Source organism: Barbatula barbatula (assembly GCF_947034865.1).
Source record: "Barbatula barbatula genome assembly, chromosome: 6".
Classification (NCBI taxonomy): domain Eukaryota; kingdom Metazoa; phylum Chordata; class Actinopteri; order Cypriniformes; family Nemacheilidae; genus Barbatula; species Barbatula barbatula.
The window spans coordinates 12309187-12332698 of record NC_136765.1 but is presented as its reverse complement, the minus strand read 5'-3'; the positions used below and the strand labels follow the sequence as shown (position 1 = coordinate 12332698).

The following is a 23512-nucleotide window of genomic DNA, read 5'->3' as shown; positions in this document are numbered from 1 at the left end:
TGTGTCACACGCCTCACCCGCCCTCCTCTGTCTTTATCCTCCTCTGTCCTAATGGAATCCCTTACACTGAAGTGTATGAACTCTCTTTCATTCTCAACGTTTCTTGGCGTTATGAATTCAGCAGAGAGCGATTGAAGATCGAGTTCGTCCCGTTCTGTCTCAGAGGGGTTTCGTTCCTCACGGTGTTATTTGTGAATATGAACAAAATCCGTTTTTAAGGGTCGTGCCTATCATTATTTTGACAGTTGCTGTCCTGATGTTGTAATGAAAATGCCTAATCATCATATACACTGGTGTCCTGCTTAGAGCCGTTGGACTGGTTGAACAGGTTCTTAACTGTTGGTTGATGACAGCTCGATGACAAATAACATCCTTCTCAGGGCTTTAGTGATTTTTCAAGTGAATGAGTTTTAAAATATGTTGCATTAGATTTTTGCTCAATTTTTCTAGTTGTGCTTTTCTTTGTGTGTGGAGTGAAACTTCAAAACTTTTTACATTTTTAAAATTATTTCATATTCGACAGGATTGTAAATAAATGTGACTCCCACATGAGGGTCACGGCTTAATGCATTTGAAGCACATGCCTTGACCATTAGGCCTTGGGTCCAACTTTTTATTTGTCTGGCTAGCAAAGACTGGACTCACATTTTTCAACGTTTTTTAGTTGAAAGTTAGTTTTTTCTCCGATATCTCAGGAGTGTAGCTTCACGCTTTTAATTTGAATCTTAATCATTCCAATGAAATTTAATTTTGACTTCAAATAAAAATTCTGAGCAACTTTTCTTATGTCTCAACATCTTAAAGAGTAGTAATGTTCATTTATTTATTCTTTTTCAAACGTTATACATATAGAGCAACTGAGGGGAGCATTCATAATCCGAAGTAGTGCGGTTTTTTTTAGCTTAACCAAGGGCCGGTTGCATAAACTGCACGCTTGTCATCATTGTTTTTCAAGACTGGTAATAACTTCCTTAGTCTAGCAGTGTGATGTGTTTCTAAACCATTAAGCAGCATTTGGGAGTGTGTTATTCAGTCCACCGTAAGCATTGTGTTTGTGTGTCACTGTGTTTTCAGGGGGAAATGCTGCGTTACACTTCTGAATGAAACCGAAGCCCTCAAGTCCTATCTAGACAGAGAGGTACGTATAAGCAAAGCTTTTGACCATAGGTGCTCCTGCTTTACTTTGCATGAATTTGCCTTTCACTCTCTGCATCTCCATTCACAGTACGCCCCTAAAAGGGAAATGTTTATCTGATGCGCGAGCAAGAGTGCGTGCGCACGAGAGCTAGTTTTGAGTCCCGATCTGAATGAATAATTCAGCATGTTGACCCACTATGTTCCTTCTCATATTTAGTAATGAGGAGACTAGAGACTCGACTTACGGTATGTGTCCACTGGCGCTAACGAAATCCGCTCCAAATGGCCGAGGTCTGCCGCTGCGGGGTTGTGTCTGTATAATGATCGGCAGTGTGCTTGTTTTCAGTATATGGTCGATAAACTCATCAGATGCATGATTACAGTTGGGGGATATTTCAATGGTATTTCAGAACACCTTAAGGATTCACACTATGGCTAAGTGATATAGTTTAGTTCTATCGATCATATATATGGATAGATGGGATCCTGTTTATTTTGGTTTCCGTTTATTCTCAACTTGTTCTACCCCATAAAAGTAGTGAGTGTTCGATCCAAAGCTTGGCAGCTAGTCCCAGATGTGGTGCTATAATAAAGCAATTTACATTTTGCCAATAAGAAACTATAAAAGCTTAACATTTTTGATTTTTTTTTCTCCTTGATGTCTTGAGTCAACTGACCTGAACCTTTGTATGAATTGAGAAGCATAAGCTGAGTTACATTCACAGTTTCATCACAGCGCCACCTACTGGTCCTCATATACGAAAGAAGCTCAGTTCCCTGATACCAACTGCCCTCCATCAGTTTATTTGTTTATATAAAAGCTTTAAACAAGGTTTCTTTTGTTTGCAGGACGCCTTTTTCTACTCGCTGGTGTATGACCCTCAGCAGAAGACTCTGCTGGCTGATAAGGGAGAGATCAGAGTGGGAAATAAGTACCAGGCTGATATCACTGACCTCCTCAAAGAGGGTAAGAAGCCAAAGCTTTTGATATTTAAGACCCAATCCAGCTAAAACCCTCCAGATATTCCCAATATAATCGTATTATCGTGTATTCTTGCTTGTCTTTATTCCTCTTTAGAATAACATGTGGCACTTTCAAATAGAATAAAAAATATAGCATGTCATTTAAAAAGTCAGTTTTCTTGATGCAGAAAATTAGGATTTTTGAGAATAAAACTCCATAGAAATTCTATGAAACTCATAGAGCATGAATTTTATTTGTTGGTTTATAGGTGGTCTAATGTTTGTTATGTAATACTTCTCCCAAAAATGAACAAATTCCCAATTAAACATTATCATAATTTTTAAAGGTTGACTAGTCGATAAGGGATTGTTGTTTTATTTCTAGGGATGTCCCAGACAAAAGTCTGCTTTAGAATATACAGTAATAGCTAAGAGACAAAGAATGTAGAGATAATCCTTCTAAACAGTCTCACAAAGTAGTCCCCAGTCTTCTTAAACATGAGTGTAATTTGTCTGGGTCTCAGATTCACGTTTCTATTACTGCCAGATGCTGATAATCTCAAAAAGTCTCAGAAGTGTCTCAAAAGACTAAACTAGCAAAATATTGTTTAACCGCTGACACAGAGTTCAATAACTAGACTTCACATCAGATGAAAGCTCGCTTTACGAAAGAGCCAGATAAAATGTCTAAGCACTGAAGTGATGGGATCTGTGGGTGTTGGTTTGTCAGGAGAGAGTGACGATCGTGAGCTGGAAAAACTGGAGGAGAAGGTGTGGGATCCCACCAACCCCCTCAGCGAGAAACAGATCGACCAGTTCCTCGTTGTGGCTCGGTAAGATTCTGCAGCGCGAGCATGTTTCCTCACAGGAATCTTTTCCACAGACATGTGGCATTCTGATACGAGCAGAACATTGAGTTTAACAAAAATGTAATCAATAATAAGCTCAACGTGCCACCCTAAAATATCTTTCTGTTTTCAAACTGCATATTTTACACTCTGTCTGTCTCTCACGCACTCTTTCCTCTTGTTTTTTTTTTCTCTCTTTGTCAAACTTCCCCACCCCCCTCCCCTGCAGGTCTGTGGGTACGTTTGCGCGGGCTCTAGACTGCAGCAGTTCAGTTCGGCAGCCCAGTCTGCACATGAGCGCTGCGGCAGCCTCCAGAGACATCACACTGGTACAGCACATCTCACGTTCTCACACTCGCGCGCACACACACACTCGCACACACACACTTGCACACACACACACTCGCACACACACACACTCGCACACACACACACTCGCACACACACACACTCGCGCACACACACTCGCGCACACACACACACATACTGCTAGAAGACTTCATACTATACTAATTAATGTTTGCTGTTTACAGAATAAATCTACAACCTTTTGAATGAATTTGTCCGGATGTTTTTAGAGTATATTTCGAGAATACAAGCCATCATGATATAATGAATATATAATGTCTGTTTACATTTATTCTGTTTACCACATATAAGGAACAGTTTTTATCTGTCAGTTTGTTTTAAGATATCTAAAACAAACTCATTGATGAAATGCATATTAAAAGCCATAGTAGCCATTTATTTTCAATAAATAATTTTTAAAGCTTATAGACCACTTCGAAAGATGTAAACAACAATGGTTTGAAAACAGTTTTTAAACATTATTCAAACATATACACACAAATAAACATTTCTTTAATATTTTATTATATATGTAAAAATAAGAAAATAACAGAAGTGCTTCTGGACCAGTGTTTACATCTTGCAAAGTGGTCTGTATTATGAAAATGACATGTTTTATGTTTGCTTAAAACTGTTATGACGCAACACAAAAAAGCAATTTTAATGGCAAACTTATTGATACATTTTAACATTGTTATCATTATTACTTAAAATATCCCAAAGTATACACAAACGCTGAATTTTTTGGTCTTGGATGTTTTCCAAGTGAGATATCAAAACCTCTGTGACTGACTTTCTTCCGTGGAACACAAAAGAAGATATTTTGAGAAATGTCTCTGGTGGTGGTTCGTGTCCATACACTGGATGTCAAAGGGGGTAATGGTGTTTCGTTACCAACATTCTTCAAAATATCTTCGTGTTCTGCAGAGTTGAGAAAATCATACATCATTTTTGAGAGAACTATTGCTTTGGGTTGGGTTACTAAGTATTCAAACGTTGACAACTGACACCTTTAAAGGACCATATGTAATTGAAAGTTAAAGTGCTCGGTTAATCTCAAGTATCTGCAATAATCGCGATAAAGATAATAACAAGTGCTCCTAGAACATCGGCAGCACCGGGTTTCAATCAGCCACCCGACTCTGCTGCTTGTATACAAAACATGAAGGAAAGATGCCAGCGGGCACAACGTCAATGCATTAACAGACACTCATACACTGTCCACACACCATTCTTCTGCACGTGTGTGAGCATTGTGAATTTTTTCATAACACGCTTCTGTTTGGTACGCTCTCCTGACATACAGCAGGATTTATAGAGTATTTGATGTTGTGTCTGATGATGTAACCCTCGGCCACAATGCTCTTTTCTGTAATGCTTTCTTCAGTTTCACGCCATGGACACGTTGTATAAGAACGGTTACGACATGACGCGAGCCATCTCTGCGCTGGTACCCCAGGGCGGGCCCGTGCTCTGCCGGGATGAAATGGAGGAATGGAGCGCATCGGAAGCCAACCTGTTCGAGGAGGCGCTGGAGAAATACGGCAAAGACTTCACTGACATCCAGCAAGACTTTGTGAGTACATCCCTGGCAGGGTTTACTACACAAAACAGCAACAATTATCAGATTTTTTTCTGTGTGTGCTACACAGATATTGTTTCAAGAAGATTTTTTGCATTGCAAGTACAATGTTGTAATGCCTGTTATGACTTATAAACTGCCTTTGTTCGGGAAGAGCTCGTGTGCCAAGTTCATGTTTTACTCTGCCACCTGGTGGTTGCTGGGTGTATGTGCAGCACTGAGGGTTTTGCTCTGGGCTTCTGTTTACTTGAAGTAGGGAGGAGCCAGTTATGGAACATGGGCACAGCCAAGAGAAGCAAACCATCTGATTCAGGGACAAAAAAGATGTGAATCAAGGACAGGTCCTTATTCAGAACTAGTCCTATTTAAGGAACCAGAATAAATTGGTGTAATTTGATGGGTTTACGTTAGAACAAACATTTTCCTTCGGATTTCCATTCTTAATTGTGACCATTTTCTCTAACAAATATGTAACTCCCTAGTTTTTTGTTTCCAGTGGCAATCATTGGTTTCATTTTTGCATTTTAGCTTCCTTGGAAATCCCTGACCAGCATTATAGAGTATTATTACATGTGGAAGACCACCGACAGATATGTTCAGCAGGTAATCCATCACGACCATCTCATCCCTCTCTTTCTCTATACTTCTGAATGATAAGTTTGACACGCTGTTCTTGTTCAAAACAGAAAAGGTTAAAGGCAGCAGAGGCTGAAGGCAAGCTCAAGCAGGTTTACATCCCCAACTAGTAAGTACTTGAAGGGTCAAAGTTCTGTGCCAGATTTTGCATTTCACCGAGCTGCATTATTGCACTTCACCGGAGGAATTCCAGCACACCTTGTGATCAAATTGCTTTATCTCTGCAGTAACAAGCCCAACCCTAACCAGCTGAGTATGAACAGCGTTAAACCTGGGTTGGTAAACGGCGCAGGGGCGGTTCCGGCAGGGGCGGTTCCAGCAGGGGTGGTTCCGGCAGGGGCGGTTCCGGCAGGGGCGGTTCTGGCAGGGGCGGTTCCGGCAGTCCCGGGACAGCCCGTCGGACTGGGCCGGGCATGCGAGAGCTGTTACAGTGAGTGCTCATGGCCTCTTTTAGGGCTTATAACAATACTACAGTTCATTTAAAGCTGATCCATGTGCAACTTTCACCAAAGATTCCAAATTAATTTGGTTTTCCCTAAGGTTTGGGGAGGACTGAAATTTCACCATTGATATTAGTATACAACTAGGGCTGTGACGGTTGCAGGTTTTTACCACCGCGGTGGTAATAGACAATTTAGCCGGTGGTTGGAAAATATATATTAAAAATAACGTATATTAATAAGTTTGCGTGTAGCAACCACATGACGAGTGGAAGATACCTTTTGAAACATGATATCTGGAATGAATGACGAAGAAACATCCGTCCATGTTTAATGCGCAGATCCATCAGTGAAACAGCACACTACAGCATATAAAACATTTAAATAAACATTCGTAAATAACGAAAACAAAGATGTGCTCAGAGCGCAAATTAATAGATGTCTCTCAGCAACCGCGGCAAACCCTGCACGCACTCCGATACCAAGCAAGCAAGTCATAGCCAGTTTTGATTTAACGTACCTGTTTATTTCACAACAAGATCCATTGCAGAACTTGCAGATTAACCTGGGTTTTGCCGTGCAGGCTTGCGCGCAAACGCACCAACGGAAACATATGCCAATAATTTCTGTGTTAATGTTAGATCTTTAAAATAAAACCATCCACAACTGAAAGGCTACAAATACCAATCCTTATAGCAACTGTAATTTTTATTACACGTATATTTGTCACAGTGACTTGCGCTACTGCCGGTGGCAGTTCACCACCATCATGGCACTTTACCACCACGGTGGTGCGGTTGTCACGGCCACTGTCACAGCCCTATATAGGACAACGCATGTGCACAGTGTTGTTGTAAGAAGATTTACTTTTGTTTGTGTGAGTAGCCACTAATTCGTATCAGTGGTACTCATGGGGGCCGCCCAACATGCAGTGCAGACTGTGTGCCTCTTGCTGGACCTACTGGAAGAAGTACGGCGGTCTAAAGATGCCAACCAGACTGGATGGAGAGAGGCCTGGACCTAACCGCAACAACATGGTGGGTGTAAAGTGGATCATTTCCAAACACATTCCAGCAGGGTCTGGAGTCTTTTCTTATAAACATCTCTTTGTCTCCCCTTTACTGTACAATTCTGTTTTGTGCTTCATTGTGGATGTTAAATAAGTGAACATTGTTTTTCGTTTATGTTTGCAACTAGAACATCTTCACTTTAATGGAATATTTAGAGTCCCCGCTCTCATCTCAAAGTCTGTGTTTGGTCTTCAGAGTCCTCATGGTGTGCCTGTAAGACACGGCGGGAGCCCGAAGTTTGCTGTTAAGACCAGGCAGGCGTTCTTCCTTTACACGTCTCAGATGACCAGAACAGCTCGGCACGTCTGCCAGGACTTGGTGCGATCCAAATACCTGGCAAGACACCCGTACACACCTGTCAACACTGCCGCTATCAAAGCAGAGTGTGAGTTTCTGCAAACCGCTGCTGGATTTGTATTGGCATTGATCTAAACTACAGAAAACGTGTGCCATTGAGACATAGCCGTAAGACAGTACCGTTGTTATAAAGGCCTCGTAGCAGATATAAAGTTAAATATAACCATTAGCCACATAGATTGTGACCTTCTGCTCACTTGATATGTCTTGAGTGCCTTTTCAAAGGATATTCAAAGACATGTTTTTTAACTGCTTTATTATCTTAGAGGTGTAATGTAACAAATTAAAGTAGCACGCTGTTTGGTTTTCAGAAAACCGATATCAGACAAAATATACATTTTGTGAGTAGCAAGTGGTCACTGGATGTCATTTTTTTACCCATGTCCAAATCATGTTTTGTTTATTTGGGGCAAAAGAAAATCACTTTTTTTGTAGCACAAATATCGAGGTATCATCAAGATATTTGACACAAAAAATATGGTGTTTTTGAAGTCTGTTACTTTATACTTTTGAATTTGTTGAACAACAATGTAGCAATACAGTGACAATACAAGTTAATGTAAGTGACATGAATGGCAGCAAACCTAAAAGGCCATTATCAGAGACAGATGCAGCTAGCATGACAATTAAAGCATATGGGCATTATTTCATTTTGACGCCTGATTTGAGTCACGTTCAGATGAGGTCTTATTATATGAGCTACGCCACCTTATTAAATAATAGTGCACCCAAAGATTTAAAACCTGTCATGTACTCATTCTTATCGTCTCAGTTTAATACTAACTTATACATTTTTGGTTTCTATGAATGCTAGAGAAAATATGAATAATGTAGTGGTCACTGTTTTCAGTGATTATAATGGTACTGAAGCTTTCAAGTTGCATAAAGATCGTGAAAGCACCATCAGGGCTTATGTGTTTCTAGTCTATTTTTCCTGCAGTCACAACAGAACTGCAAAATTGAATTATAAACCGGAATAGCAGATTCTTAGAAAATATATTTTAAAGAATAATTTATTCATAAATTAGGCATCATTCTTTTATTTTTCAAAAAAGTGTATTTGTCCCCTAGAGCAGTGAGAGTAATAGTTTTTTTTTAAAGTGAACTAACAAAATAATTTGTCTCTTTTGGTTTGAACTATGCCTTTAAGAATTAATTTGCTTTATTAGCCAGCATCTTTAACCCTCTTCACGTGTAATGCGTTTGTCATTGGTCACATTTTAGGTGCTGTGCGGTGTCCAGATATGTCCAAGAAGCCTGCATCGCCAAAACAGATAGCAAGGAAGCCTTTGGAGTCTGTGGTTAGATACCTGGGTAAGTAAAAATCCTTTTGTCTTAAGCAAGTTCTTCCTGAAGCTGGCCCATTACAACCCTACTTTGTTGAAACTGCTGTGTTCCAGAGGCCCACCCCTGCCCACCCAAATCCAATCCTCCTCGAGGGCCCACCATTTCCACCGGCAGCCTGACGCCCATCAAATCCACACCCATCCTCAACAACGGCTCCCCGACCATCTTGGGGAAACGCAACTATGAGCAGCACAATGGCATGGATGGTAGGCAATCAAATGCAGGAGTTTCAATAGCAGGAGGTCGTGTTGTGTGTTGCATGAAGATATTCTTCCTGTGCAGCCCACTCAACTCCCTCCTATCATTTTTCAGTGTCTCATTCACTCGTCTCGAACTCACCCACTCATATCTGCACAGGCCCTCATACAGTCAAATGTACGCATGCGCTACTTTAATCTCTAAATGGCTTTCAAGGTAGTCATGGTAACGGATCAGCACTGACTCGCATGGATCATTAGTCCTGTGGGAGATGAGACCCTAAAAAACACACTGACTTAAGGCACCGTAACCGCTCATTCACTAGGGGTGCTTGCCGGGCACGTGTTCAATTTCATACTAGGAACACTTACGTGTGTTCCTCTCTCATCTGTGTGAAGGGTTTGGCAAGAAGTCAATATTCCTCCGTTATATAAATTCCTGATGAGCTTGGCACCATTCTGTCTGAAGCATCAACTACATTTTTTTAAATGCTGATTTAAACGTGGCTTCCATATTCAGGTTTAATGTTCTTTATGTCGTTGTGGGTAGTGCTTCATTGTTTCACAAAAATGTGATGGTAATGATAGTTTCATGTTTTTTTTGGCATTGAACCTGGGCTTTTGTACTGTGAGAGACACGTGTTATATAAAGGAGGCATTAGCAGGAGAGAGCTTGTAGTACCACTTACAACCGGTAGGGGGGAGGTTTAGTGATGAACAGCTTATGAAACTGCAATGTAGCTGAATCTGCATTTTAAGTTTTATTTACTTAAGACTTGCTACATTTTTAGCTGTTTGTCCATATTTTAGAAAAATAGCAAACCCTTTACAACCATGGAATGTTGTAACTGTGGGAATTGTTATAAATATATATAGTCTATATAATATAAAAAAAACGAACTCTGTTATTCTTTAGCATCTTCAAAGTAGTCACCTTTTGCCTGGAATTGGCAAAATCGTAAACTTGGCATTTTATCATCAAACTTCATGTGTTTTTTAAACGGTTTTGAAGGAACTTCCATCCATGCTGAAGTCTAATTGGCTGCTTCTTATTCATGATTGATTCATGAATTTTTAAAATACAAATTTGTTTTTTACAATAAACTAAATGAGTTTATTGGCTTGCTAACTTTTGAACGGTAGTGTCAAAGATAGGTTCTCGGATGAAAAAGGATCTTTATGACACCACAAAGCCAAAACATTTGTTTTCTATGGCACGAACTGTAGAAGTGACATTTGAGAAAAAAAGTTATTTGAAATGCCCCTTTTTAGATGACTATAACCAAAGACTTGAAAGGGTGGATTAATCTCATCCTCTCTCTCGCTTTGTGTGTCAGGGTCCAAACCCAAGGTCCTGACCCCTCAGTGGGACATAATGGCCAAGAGGATGTCTGAACCAAGCCGAACTCCCTCTGGCTTGCAGGATGAGGTTCATGAACTGGACTGACCTCTGCTTTGACAACTGACTGCTGTACTTCGACAAGATGAGCAGGTACATAACTCCTGAGAATTTCTTATGCATTTTTCCTCTACAGGTACCAGGCTTTATTCAAGTCAATTATGCCAGTGATGTTTTGATTCCGATTTAGAAGCTGTCGATTCGAGTCAATGATTATAGAGTTAATGCAAAAAGATCAGTTAATGTCACATTACAAAGGTGAATTAAGAAATGAAATGAAGAGCCACAAACCTGTATAGTAAACTTTAAATGCACTTGGGTATATTGAAACAGAACAGGTTATTTTATATTTAAGATACAATAACAAACAAAATTTCACAAAATAAACTGTAAAGAGGGGATTCAATCATATAAACCGCTGCCTTTTATGTGAAGGTGACGCTAAATTTGATAACACCTGCATCCACCATGTTAACGAAGCAGTGAATGAACGATACGCTCAGTGTTGTAATATCCACCCATTGTTAAAAGAAAAGTGACATCTAGTGAACAGTAGTAGCAATAACATTCACATTAATGAATGTTCAGGGCTTTAAAAAACCTGATTCATAGCTTTTGTGAATCGGTATTGAATTCTTTTTATACATTTAAAAATATTTGTATGCATTACTATTTTGAATACTGGTAGATTTTAGTCTTTAATGCCAAAATATACTTTTATCCTACATGAACCTTCCCTGGTAATTCTTGAAAACAAAACTCTTCGCTAGAGGTGTTGTTCTGCCATGTCTGATCATCCCAATCTGACATCATCTCTCTTATGTTCAATTTCTAGGTGACTCGAGAGATTTTTTTCCCAGCTCTCGCTAATGGATGGACCTAAGAAAGGAGCTGCGGTCAGCATGCCCTGTCCAAGTGGCCCATTTTTTTAATAGCTGAAGCCATTGAAAAGACTGCAAAGCCCTGCTGTCTCCATGGGTTCCAACAGCCTATGGCCAATTGCAGGACTGAGCTGATTGTACAGGACTGATTATTATTATTATTATTTACTATTGCCTGTTACTTCTGTCATTGTAATTATTATTATTACAATTATCATTACTGTTCTTTTTTTACCAAATATAACCTTTTTCTTTTTAATGATTTGCTGATAAAATGAAGAATCTTGAACGTTTCTTGAACCAGCTCGCTCCCAATCGATAATGTAACAGTGGGACGAACTGTCAATTTTTTGTCTTTTGCATTGTTTTGTAACGTGTCGGATCGGCACTGACACGAAGGATTATGACTCTGTTTAGATGTTTGTATTCTCCGTACTTGTAAGCTTGCCCTGCCACAGCCGTTTAAATTATTCGGAAAGACAACAGAACGTTCTTTTTCTACCTTTTTCACAAAAATTGCAACTACGCTTCTATATGTAATTTCTCTTTTGTGAATATGTAAATGAAACCTGGAGCGAGGCGTTATTGTACAGTGGCTGATTTTAAAGCCTCCGGCGGTTACCAGAGCTTGTTGTAATATTTCAAAAAATATTTGAAATGTCTCTTTTTGTAAGGAAACATCCCTAGATTTCTCCCGTATGTAGAGTACGGAGAGTCTAGAGATTATGACAACTCTGAAAAGGTACTGCCCCATTAATACAATGATGCACCTTCTTACGAATGAGCCTGTACAGGAGTGTGGTGTATAAGTTATTTCTCACATTTTGCACCACCTTTCCGTGGAAGCGTTCAAACACTGACAGCTTCAGCCGTTAGGTACGCAATACAAACCGGTTTGCACTCGGCTTATTAAATATTAATGTCTTAAGGGGAAACGGTGAGCTTCTCTTTCCACCCATAACCTTATATCCAATTGTCATGAAGTATATATACTGTATTTACATTTCTTTTGTTTTATACATACAGATAAAGCTTATTGTTCCCAATGACACAATTTGTCAAAAAGAAATGTAGAGTAGCCTAGAGTAAATTTGTTTTTTTATTTTTACATGGGTACCCTCCAAACACTTTGGCATGAACCATCAACATATATTATCTAAAGAAAGTGAGAGTCGGGGGTCTAAAATCTGATCAATTTGTATTTTAGCTTAAGGTTTTTGTTTTGTTCTCTACACTTTTTATTTTATACACGACTTATGGACTTGCTTGTTCTTTTATTACAAAACCAAATGCAGTATCAATGTGAACTCTAAATAATGACTTGATTAATGGTGAGATGCCGACTATATTCAGAAGAAGGAAGCAGTGAAACGGTTAACACTGAGCTCTTGATCCGTGTCTCTGGCTGCGTCTTCAATACCGCACAGGCTGCCTACTCAGGCATCAGATGCGCGTGCGTAACCTTTCACCACCACATCCGCCTCCGTCAGCTGAGGCTCGCGTGAGCTAAGCCGACTTGATGAGGTAGGCGGCTCGGTAGTTTTTGAGACGCGGCCGGGATGTGAGCATGTGCTGCAGTGGAGTAAAATATGTCACTTATCACCGGACAGCGGCTGGAGGACACCGGGACGGACGCAAATGCACGCAGGGATTCTCAGTGTAATTCATTAGTTTAAAAGCAAAATGCGGCTCGGCTTGTCTGCATCTACGGTGGCGGAGGAATAACACGGTAAGTCTCACCGGCGGTTGTGATGTTTCATCCATCACACACGGGTTTCCTCCGCGGGCTATCCCGAAATAAACGGGTCAGAGCGAACCCGTCTCGTCCCAACTCGATGCTAGAGTGCTTTGTAAACGTTTTCTCGGTTATAGACTGACTGTTTTCGGACAGTTGGTCTGAACATCCATCTTTGGGATCTCCATCATCGCGCCGTGTCCCGAACTAATATATTTGCGTTGTTATATATTAAACTAACTAGTTGCGTCCGTCACGATTGTAACACGACGTGTAAACGATTTGGAAAGAAACTTTGTGTAACGTCAAATCGTTTTAAGGTAACTTCGATCTACAATAAGTCGTCATTGTGCGACATCGTATCATAATGAGTGATATTTTGTTGCTTTGGCTTGTACGTTGTCGCAGCTCCGTGTGCGGCGGTGTCTGCGCAGCTCTGCGGCAGTCGGTTGTCATGGAGGCCTGCGCTGCGCATCCGACAAACGCTGCGCATCCTGTCACGACTGCGGTACAACCAGTCGCACGCGAAGTACCATCATATTTACATGAACATTTGATATGCTAAACCAGCATCGAGTCACCGCACATTAAACGACTTCACACACCACAGAATAAAGTGTAATAAATACGATCGCGCGCCCTTTAAGATGTCATTCAGGGATAGTCGGACGGGTCAATATGTCCGACCCTGACTTCGTCCTCATATCTCATATTCTGCTGAGCTGAAGACACCCGAAGCTCTGTTGATTAAAACTGGGGATTTAGGGTGGCAGATCAGCACCGCTCCATTAAAGACACATCTCTATCTTTCTTCTCCAAATGGGAACATGTCATTATGATAGATGTTAGTTTTATTATGGTGGTGAGTAGAGGATTTTTTAAGTCTTGGCGTGCCAGGCTTGCTGCAGTCATGTGACTAAACATCATAATTAAGACTCTTTAGCTGCTAATCTTTTGGCAATGACCCGTTTGCTGGGCAGTGTTGAGGTCCTTTGAAAGTAAAAACCGAGGCGATGTGTTAAGGCTGCTCACCTAAAGTAAAATATTATAGACAGTATATGAAACTTGTGGTATAATACCAGAAAATGCCTCGGTATAATAATATCAAAGTATCACAAAGTTATTTCTATTGGGTCTGGAAACTTGCTGAACGGAAGTGACCCTTCTTGACAATCACACACATCAAAATCCAACTTGGCATTTATTTATTCATTCATTATTCATTATTTCTATGTCATTTTTACTAAATGATTGAATGTGTTAACTAAAGGGAAGCATCACTTATAAGATCATCCGGGTACTCTAAAGTGATAGTTCACCCAAAAATATGTGTGTGACAAACAAATCGTTGATCTGCGGATTAATAAAAAAGGTGTTTTGCCAAATGTCTCGGTGGTTTTTGTCAATGCAATGGGGGTCAGTGTTGTTTGGTTCTTCGAAATATCTTTTGTTCTGTACAGATAAGGACAAGTGGGTGAGTAGAGGTGATGAAATCATTTTCATTTTTGGGTAAACTGTCCCTTTAAGTATACTTTTTAAACAGACTATAATAAGAACATACTAATTCTAATATCAGATACTACTTAGGGTGGATAGTGTGTGAAATAGAACACGTACCAGTACTAGTAATGTGTTCCTGCGTCTTCACATTTCTAGGTTAGGTGCTCTTTTCAATATTCTCATATTTATTAAAATAGTTTGAATGTCTTGCCAACTTTTTGCTTTCAAATCCCTACAACATTTACATCTTTTTACTACTCTAGTGCATTTTATTTCATCCGTGCATCATTAAACAAGCTCTCATTGGTGAAATCCAAGATGATTTTTCCATCTAATGCTGAAGCCTTCAAAAGGAAACGGGTTCCACCTCCATCTGAAATCTGATAACCAACTAACAGCTCTTTGGAGGCTCATCGGGATCGTGCAGACCTGATCTGAAGAATAGAGGTTGTGTGCGGGCTGGTGCCATGTTGTTTAGGAGTAACTGAGCCGGGTGCGCTATTGATCCATTGCCATTTATATTTGTGCAGAGTGAACTCATGGCAGGAGACCAGAGCTCACATCAGTCACCTCTAGAAATAGCGGCAACAAGAATTAATCTAGCCAGTCATTCCAGTGCCGCTGAGAAGGACGTTTTAAAATATTGTTTCTGTCGATGACATGCCTGCCAGGTGTATAGTGCTGTTGACAAAGAGAGGACATTGTGAATAAAGCAGTTTCGATAGTTTAACCTTTTTATGTGTGATATTCGGTTTCATTGTGTACTCAGATGAAAGGGTACTTCTGGTGTGGTACCTTGTTTTACCATTCATGCACATTTTAAATTAGAGTCTTCATTGAGACATTAAGGGATGAATCACAAAGACATGTCCAGATCACATTTCATCCTAATATGTATATTCTGCATAAAGAAGATTAAGCCATTGTCACATTAGTAATGTACTCCATTGGTTCTCATTTCTGTACTTTTCAAACATACTTTACATTTTAAATAATACAAGTTCACATTACATCAATTAGATTTTGGGGTAAACATTGCTAAATGCATTCTGCGTTGATGCTGATGTGCGTCTGAGGTTGTCTCTGCAAGTGATGCCCAGGCTGACACGAGTGACTGGTCGATCTAGGTTCCTGAGAAGGTCAATAGAGGTTGGACGGGGGCGATCAATAGCAATGCTGACTGCAAGGCCGGGGAATGGGGGGATGGGATACGAGCACAACGAGTAATCACCACAACATGGAGCTCACCATCGGACACTTCTTACGGATGGCTGGGCACTTGTGCCTTTTATTGTGGGATAAGAGGTGTTTTATCTCAATGCATAGATTAATATTGCATAATGGCTTTTCCATTAGAGTGAAGAATATTAACCTTTTAGCAGAGTGCACCCGTGCTCTCATACTGTTGCATTGATAAAACTTTTGGAGGATGACATGTGTTATTTATTTTAATAGGAGTTTGAGAACCCGTACAGAAATTTTATATATATATGATTTATATTTCAAATTTTGACATTTTGTTCTCCATATAAATGATAAAGTATGCCAACCGTTTTTTCACTTATTAAATATACAGTATGTATTCATATTTTTATGTAGGAATACAAATTGTTGGTAGGAAATTTAAAATATCGTCGCTGTTAGACTGAACGCTCATAGACTTTCTCCAAAACTGCCACTTTACAGGAAAAAAACGTATTTCTATTTTTGTGAAATCAATACATATCTACATAAGGGAAGCACAATATATTATCGTCTCCATCGGTATTGGCCAATGAATGACTGTTTTTAGTGTTATCAGTTATTAAAGCCAATAAATGATGAATCATTTCCTTTGGTTTAACCACTTTAAGTGCACGCTGCTCACAGTACTGTCACAATCCAGTATTGTCTTACGGTTATGATCATTCACTTGCTATCAATAATTACTTAGCAAAACATTGCTGATGTAGGGTACCATATGTAGATATTTATGAATATTAATTAATGCTTCCACTGTTAAAGAATTATCAGTTATCATTATCAGACAAAATTTACATCCCTAATCTACATATGTGTTTTACATTATATACTTAAATGATTTATCCATAAAATTGCAACATGTTAATGTGCTTTAAATGTCATTTCTGTACATGATAGCGCAACAACCCAGAAGCAAAGCTTGGAATTCCTGCACTCAACAGACGGAGCTGAGGGTGCGGTGACTCTGCCAGACAGCAGGTTGGGTGAAATCAGCAAAAATGTTACAGTTGTTTACAGTATAGACCTTCAACGTTTTTCGGGGCAAGGACCCCTTAAATGAGAGATGCATGGAGTAGGGACCCCCTTATACTAAATGTGTAAACAGAGCTATTTAAATAGAAACAACCCGTATTGTCACAGCATTATTATGTTAAGACTTTACATTAGCACTTTTATGTATATTATTGTTGCACATACATACTCTTCTGTGTATTATTTTTATTGTTAATATAGATTGTTTGATTATTTTAAGGCATTTGAAGCATCATACAGTTTCATTTTACTGTGAGATGGACAGTAAACATTTACGTATCCTGAACCTTGAGATGACTGACCCTGGTTAATGGCACAAAGACTATTCTAGTGGTGGTTTTCAGGATGCGAAAGAAATCAGTGCATATGTTTTGCATCTTGATGTAAAAGCAGGCCGTTTTATTAAGTGTAATTCTCTGTGTGAAGCAGAACACACCGCTATTTTATAATTCTGTATTTTCTCGTGGATCAGCATTGTCGCCGATGTTACACGAAAATGGACAAGTTTTTCTGCAGATCATCATATCAGGCTTAGGAGAGCAACATGCAACGATCCTTTGGGGCAACTTGTTTGACGTGCACCATAAGAACACGTGTAGGCCTATGATAGTTTTGTCAGAGTTTACAATGCAGTGGCGGCGTGGTGTCATTTTACTGTCAAATTAGCGCTTCGGAGCTTTTAACAACAGAAATATATGAGAATGCACTTTATTTGCACGCAACTCCTGAACTTGCGTACTCTGAACTTATGGCAAGGTAGACAGAAGGCACTGATTGAAAGATATAGGTACTTATTTGATATAGGCCCTAACGGTTTTTAATGATGCAAATGTAATATTTGTTTATTTAATGTATGTCAATATAAATTTTTATTATAATTTTACTGTATAATAATTGTATTAAGTAAGGGATTTGTTGAAAGTTGTTGTATGTTTATTTTATTAAATAAACAATTTGTTGAATGGACCCTTTAGTTTGGTCGCCTTTAAACCAACTGTATGGTACAGTGACCCCCAGTGGTTGAGCTTGGTATCGGAGTCTAAATTCAAAATATTGAAGAGACGAGTTTAGATGAGTAAGGGATCTTCTCGGTTTCTTAAGATTGTTATCAGAAATAATATACACTCAAACAACCCCATTTTTTACAATACAATGAAGCAAAAAATATTGCAGTTAATCAATAATCAGAGAAAATAATTGCTAACCATTATCGTTTCATTTTGATACAGTAAAATCTTTATGAATTTCCTTTAAAAAAGAAATATTCACATTTTTATTTAATGCTATAAATTTTTATGCAATGCATGGTGCATTAAATATGACCAACACGTTTCTTTAACTGCTTTATAAGGTTCATAGAGTTCCCATGATGCCTTTAGAGCAAATCATTTAACCTCCATATGCTTCCAGCTAGCTGTCCCTACAGTTGGTGTACTGTAAGCAACTTTAGCCAAGGAAAAAGAGCTTAAATGGAAAGTCACCAAAGTGTCATTTATAGCCGATAATAAAATCATACTCGCCACTAATTCAATTTAACCAGGAACAGAATATCTAAACAATTTCTCTAAAGTTATTCTGACATTATACACAAATACATTTTAATAATATTACTACAAAGTTTAAAGTTTCTTTTTGTCAAAAGACATTTACACAAAAAGGCAGGATATATGGATTTGTAACCCACTTTTCCTTTACTCCCTAAAGTTCAACAAAGTCACACATCAAAAGAAAAGAAGGAAGATGGAAACCATGTCGACAACAGCGACCACCAAACCACTTACAGCGCTCTCCCGGTGGTACCTGTACGCCATACACGGCTACTTTTGTGAAGTCATGTTCACGGCCGCATGGGAGTTTGTGGTCAACCGCAACTGGAAGTTTCCGGGCGTTACAAGTGTATGGGCGCTCTTCATCTATGGAACGTGCATCTTGATCGTAGAGCACATGTTCCTTTGTCTGCGGAGCCGCTGCAACGTCCTGCTCCGCTGCATCATTTACACATTGTGGACTTACCTGTGGGAGTTAGGTACAGGTCTGCTGCTACGGCAGTTCAATGCCTGTCCCTGGGACTACTCTGAGTTTAAATATAATTTCATGGGCCTGATCACAGCAGAGTACGCTGTGCCCTGGTTCTGCGCTTCCTTTCTCGTCGAGCGCCTAGTGATACGCAACACGCTGCGGTTGCACTTCGACGAGGCTGCCGGACCCTGCCGAGCAGAAGAACAAAGATCGGGACAAAGAGGAGCCAGAGCAGGAGCAAACAGCTTCAATGGGTACGTGAAGACGGATTGAAGCCGCATTGTCTATCCCCTTTCCACATCGGAAAGATAAGTCATCTCTGACCCTCTCCCAACACCCACAACTCTATCCACACATCTCTATCTCTCTCCCACCTGCTCCCGGGGAAGGACTCGTTTGGACTCAGCTGGCTAAGAGACAATCGGACTGCGAGGACTGACTGTTTTAATCTTTTGTACAGCTGGCTTACGTGGAGGAACATTTGTTTGCCAGACTAGCGCCCCAGGCTAGCATGCCCTCGATTTGGGCTTCGGCAGGATTAAGGTTTATTAGTGGGAGTGGCGACCGGTAACCGTGTGTCCCATAACCCTCCACCTATGCCTGTACCACACCTCCCTACCAAACCAGTTCATCCACTCCAGAAACTCTGGAAGGAGACAAAAACAAAATGACTTATGTTACTATGGGGCTATCCCGAATTACATTACCAAACAGGAACACAGACAACACTTGTAGAGGAATAAAAAGAAATATATCAAATGCTTTTAAAAAGGCAGGAATATGATGTCAATGATATGTATGTAGTATCAAAAGCAAATAATTCTTAGCATAAAAGCTTTCCATTTGATCGATGTATCCAAATGTAGTTTAGAAATGTTATGAAAATACTTCAAATATTGCATTGTGTATATATATATATATATATATATATACATATGAAAGTTTGTGTCCAAAATTAGATAAAAAATTTTAGAAAAAGTTTTATTCATGTTTTATTGTGATAGTTAGCTGTATGTTTTGAGTAATTATGGCTTAAATCAAAACAAACCAACAGCAGTTTGATTGACATCAATTGGAATACACAATGAAAAAACATGATTTTTGAAAAATAAATTAAACCGAGTTATGTCATTTTGGAACCAAACTCTTCATATATACTGTATACCCTAAAGCAATGCCTTGTACTTGAATTGAGTGTTTTTTAAAGTGCATCATAGCTTGAACATGCATGAAAGTCGTCTTCCGCAGAGATCTGTAAAATTCTTATGGGCATTAACACATAATGTAAGGAGTACTGTATTGCTTTTACATAGATTGCTTAAACAGTATCACGTCATTACACTGGAGAGGGTGTTTTAGGATTAGATGTGTAAATGAAGTGAACTGGTCATTTTGAGAGAGCTGATGATACTGTAACAAAACTGACCTCAGGAATGTCTATGTTATCTAATTCACTTCTACGCTATGTATATGTATAGTTGCTCATATTTTGTCCCATATTAGAAAATGTTAATATTAGCCTCAATGACTTGCTAACAGCATGGTAAAAGTTACAGATTTTCCAGAAAGTTTTGTTGAACATCTGTATTGGTTAGCGCTGACCAAACCAAAAAAAAAATGATTTAACCATTTAAATCACATTTGTCTGATCCATTTAGCACTACGTCAGAATAAAGGTATGAATGATTTTATTTGTCAAGCAATTGTGTTCATTACTCAGGCAGTACACGTAGGGTGTTTCAATGAGGAACAGTTTTACTTAAAGGGGTCATTTGACGCGGCTAAAATAAATATTATTGTTTGCTTAAGATGTAATACAATGTGTAAACACGATTTAAGGTTTAATAACGCCGTATTTTCCACATATGGTGCATGTTTGTATATCCTCTTTTTGCTCCGCCTCTCTGAAACACGCTGATATTTTACAAACCTCATCGCTCTGAAAAGCGAGGTGTGCTATGATTGGTCTTTTTTTTCACATTGCACACGTGTCTGCATTTGCAGATCACACAAAGAAACAACAACATCAAACTCAACTCGCATTAGTCCGTAACAAAGTCTTTTACAATGAAAATATACTTACAGGCTGCGAATCTGAAGCGCCAGACAGTCCTTGCGGAGTTGCTGAGAATTGCCCCACTTATAAACAAAAGCTTCCGTGCATAGCCGGTCTTGATCTCTCCCAGATTCGTGAAGCAATCGTTGTTGAAATGCTTTGCACAAAACTGAACATTTGGATTGTACTTCTCTGGAACAGTGTTGAAAATAAACCGTTAGTTTTTTGTTGTATCTTCTTTTGGCAGGGCAAACAAAGAGGATTTCTTTTCACAACGAAACACACATCGTCTACGCGACTTGGCTTGCCCTGATGACGGACTGGTACAATGAGATTTACAAGTCCGCCCACTTTACTTGCATTTAGATTTGGGCGGTCTTAGTCAAATTGTGTTACGAACTGACGTAGAGTTGCAGGTGAGCATTTGCTTCTAGATAAAATATATATTTTTTCTGACACTTACATTTATGCAATTTTACGTGTCTAAAACATGCATGGGCAATATATAACACAGCAAAGACAAAGAAAAACACGTATTTCCGGTGAATCACCCCTTTAAACACTATTCTCCACCAAATTTGTAAGAATTATCATGAGCTTTGATCACAATTATAAGTAATATATTCTCCACCACTCTTTGTAAGGGAAACAAATATTAGCCCAAATTGGGATTAAATTAGTTGAGTATAACCAATATTACTTAACATAGCTTGCTGGCTGGGTGAGGGGTCTCAGGCACTACAAGGGACATTTGTTAAGATGAAATGAGATCTGTTTGGTTTATGTTTTAGACTGAACAAAAGCTGTAAAAATAACATTCACCAATTCGTTCATTTTCACAACGCCTTGAGCAGTTCATTGAGCAGTCACAGAGTTTTGCACATATGTTTTAAAAACTATTATCAAGCGATGATTGACAGATCTATGTTGTTCCCTTTACTGTTTGTCAGCAGTGCACCCTTTCTACACTGTAATCATCCTCTGTATGTAATAAAGCAGATCAGTCAACACATCAACAATACGAACATCTGTTTGTGAGTTATGGAGATATTATTCACAGCATTACTTTTGTTAACCCTTCTATTCAATCTTGCGTTCAGGTAGAAATAAAACGATTTACAGTACAACTGGAAGTTGAATTTCAAATGTGGTAACACCACACACCATTTTATTGTTTCTTTTCAGTTTATTAAAACAGTGAGTTTCACTCTCATCTTATTGTTTGGTAGCACTTTACAGTATAGGCCTATTGATGTATTTGTTAACAGTAGTTAATGCACCAGCTTACATGAAAAACCGTAAACAATACTTACACAGCATTTGTTCATCTTAATTCATATTAATTTTAAGTTAATAGCATGATTCTTATTGTTTATAAATGTCACTAAACTATAAATGTTTCTTGTACGAATCTTATTACTGCGAGGAAGTCAGCTAAACAACTGAAGAAGCTATAAAATTAATAATCTTATATCATTTGAAAAATGATTCTAGCAAACAATTGTGAAGATAAAAGGCCCAAAATGTATATTGTCAGCCTTTAACTGAAGCTGCAGAATGACACCAACCGAAAAGACAGCATCCTCAATATTAGCAAATTCAAGGTCACATAATCTGCTGATCTCAGAATGTGTCTGTTGTGATTATGTATTATATGCACGAGATGATATGATAATTCAGATCTCGTTTTATTCACTTTATATTGTTCAATATTCGTCCAGCTGCCCCGCAACAAAAACAGAGCTGCGCGTTTATTAAGACAATGTCGGTAGTTTATCCACAAGCAGCGCAGAGGATCCAGGTTGCCAGGTTCGCTGTTTTTTCAACGGAATTAGGCTACTTTTATCGTTTATCGATTCCGCCGGTTAATGATGAAAGATTTAGTTAATTTCTCATCATGTCTTTTTTTAGGGCAACACGGTTATTTAAGAAAAAAAAGTGTCTTTATGATTGTTTATGTGTTTTTGATTTTTACTTTACAGCTATTATCAAGAAGAAATTGTGTATAGTCTAGTGTATAACAGTGAATGTAAATATGTATCTTAATTATGGGATTAACATACTTTGCGTTTCGGTGATCGAAGTGTGGTCATTAGGCTAGTTTTTACACACCATTAGGATGGTTTCGTTATTAAGATCTGGCAACCCTGATGCTCTGGCCGTCAGAAGGTGCCGACAGTACGTAGATGGAAAATAAAAACATTTGTTCGCTTTTATTGATCTTGTCCACCAGCAGAGGGCTCGTTTTAATAAGCATACCTGGCAAGTTTATAGCTAACAAAACCTATATTCGAAGTACTGCTACACGAATCTACTGTAGGCCTAGTTTAGTTACTTTACTAACGTAGCATTTCTTCCCTTTTCATTATAGTGCGTCCTAGCCTAGCATCATAAAACACTTTCTAAATGATGTGAAAGTCGCTTAAATCCACTTAAATCGATCTGACGAAGCATTTTCTTTCTTTATTAACGGTGACAATTAGCCAACCTATTTTTCTTGTACTGTATGCAGGTTTAGTTAGTCTATGTGATGGTGCCGGCTAACCACTAGATGGCGTTATATCACCACAGCGGAAAATACACTTGGAAGTGTCCGCCATTACATTTCTACAATGGTAAAACCATAAAACATCAGTAGCCTATGGTAGTTTGACTAAAACAGCTAACATAGTTTTATTACGCTTTTTTGTTATGTTTATTTATGGTTGTTTTGGATTTAAGAC

The 23512-nt window shown here is 38.9% G+C and overlaps 2 protein-coding genes across 2 annotated transcripts in view; both read left to right on the top strand.

The window, feature by feature from the left end:
* mta1 (metastasis associated 1) overlaps positions 1–11996 on the top strand; it is a 38945-nt gene extending 26949 nt beyond the window's left edge. Inside the window, exons 5-18 of the mRNA XM_079458477.1 lie at positions 1075–1138; positions 1987–2104; positions 2831–2933; positions 3178–3277; positions 4684–4872; positions 5407–5481; positions 5565–5623; positions 5742–5944; positions 6840–6991; positions 7220–7409; positions 8606–8695; positions 8782–8934; positions 10263–10417; positions 11160–11996. Of these exons, the coding sequence (XP_079314603.1) occupies positions 1075–1138; positions 1987–2104; positions 2831–2933; positions 3178–3277; positions 4684–4872; positions 5407–5481; positions 5565–5623; positions 5742–5944; positions 6840–6991; positions 7220–7409; positions 8606–8695; positions 8782–8934; positions 10263–10372 (1606 nt within the window). The 3' untranslated portion in view covers positions 10373–10417; positions 11160–11996. The remainder of the gene's footprint in view (positions 1–1074; positions 1139–1986; positions 2105–2830; positions 2934–3177; positions 3278–4683; positions 4873–5406; positions 5482–5564; positions 5624–5741; positions 5945–6839; positions 6992–7219; positions 7410–8605; positions 8696–8781; positions 8935–10262; positions 10418–11159) is intronic.
* An 832-nt stretch (positions 11997–12828) lies between these two features.
* On the top strand, positions 12829–19006 carry tmem229b (transmembrane protein 229B; the record flags this gene model as incomplete). Its single annotated transcript, XM_079458630.1, has 3 exons — positions 12829–12934; positions 16580–16660; positions 18419–19006. Exon 3 carries the CDS (start codon positions 18455–18457, stop codon positions 19004–19006), a length of 552 nt encoding a protein of 183 aa, XP_079314756.1. The 5' UTR covers positions 12829–12934; positions 16580–16660; positions 18419–18454.
* Positions 19007–23512: the final 4506 nt, after the last annotated feature.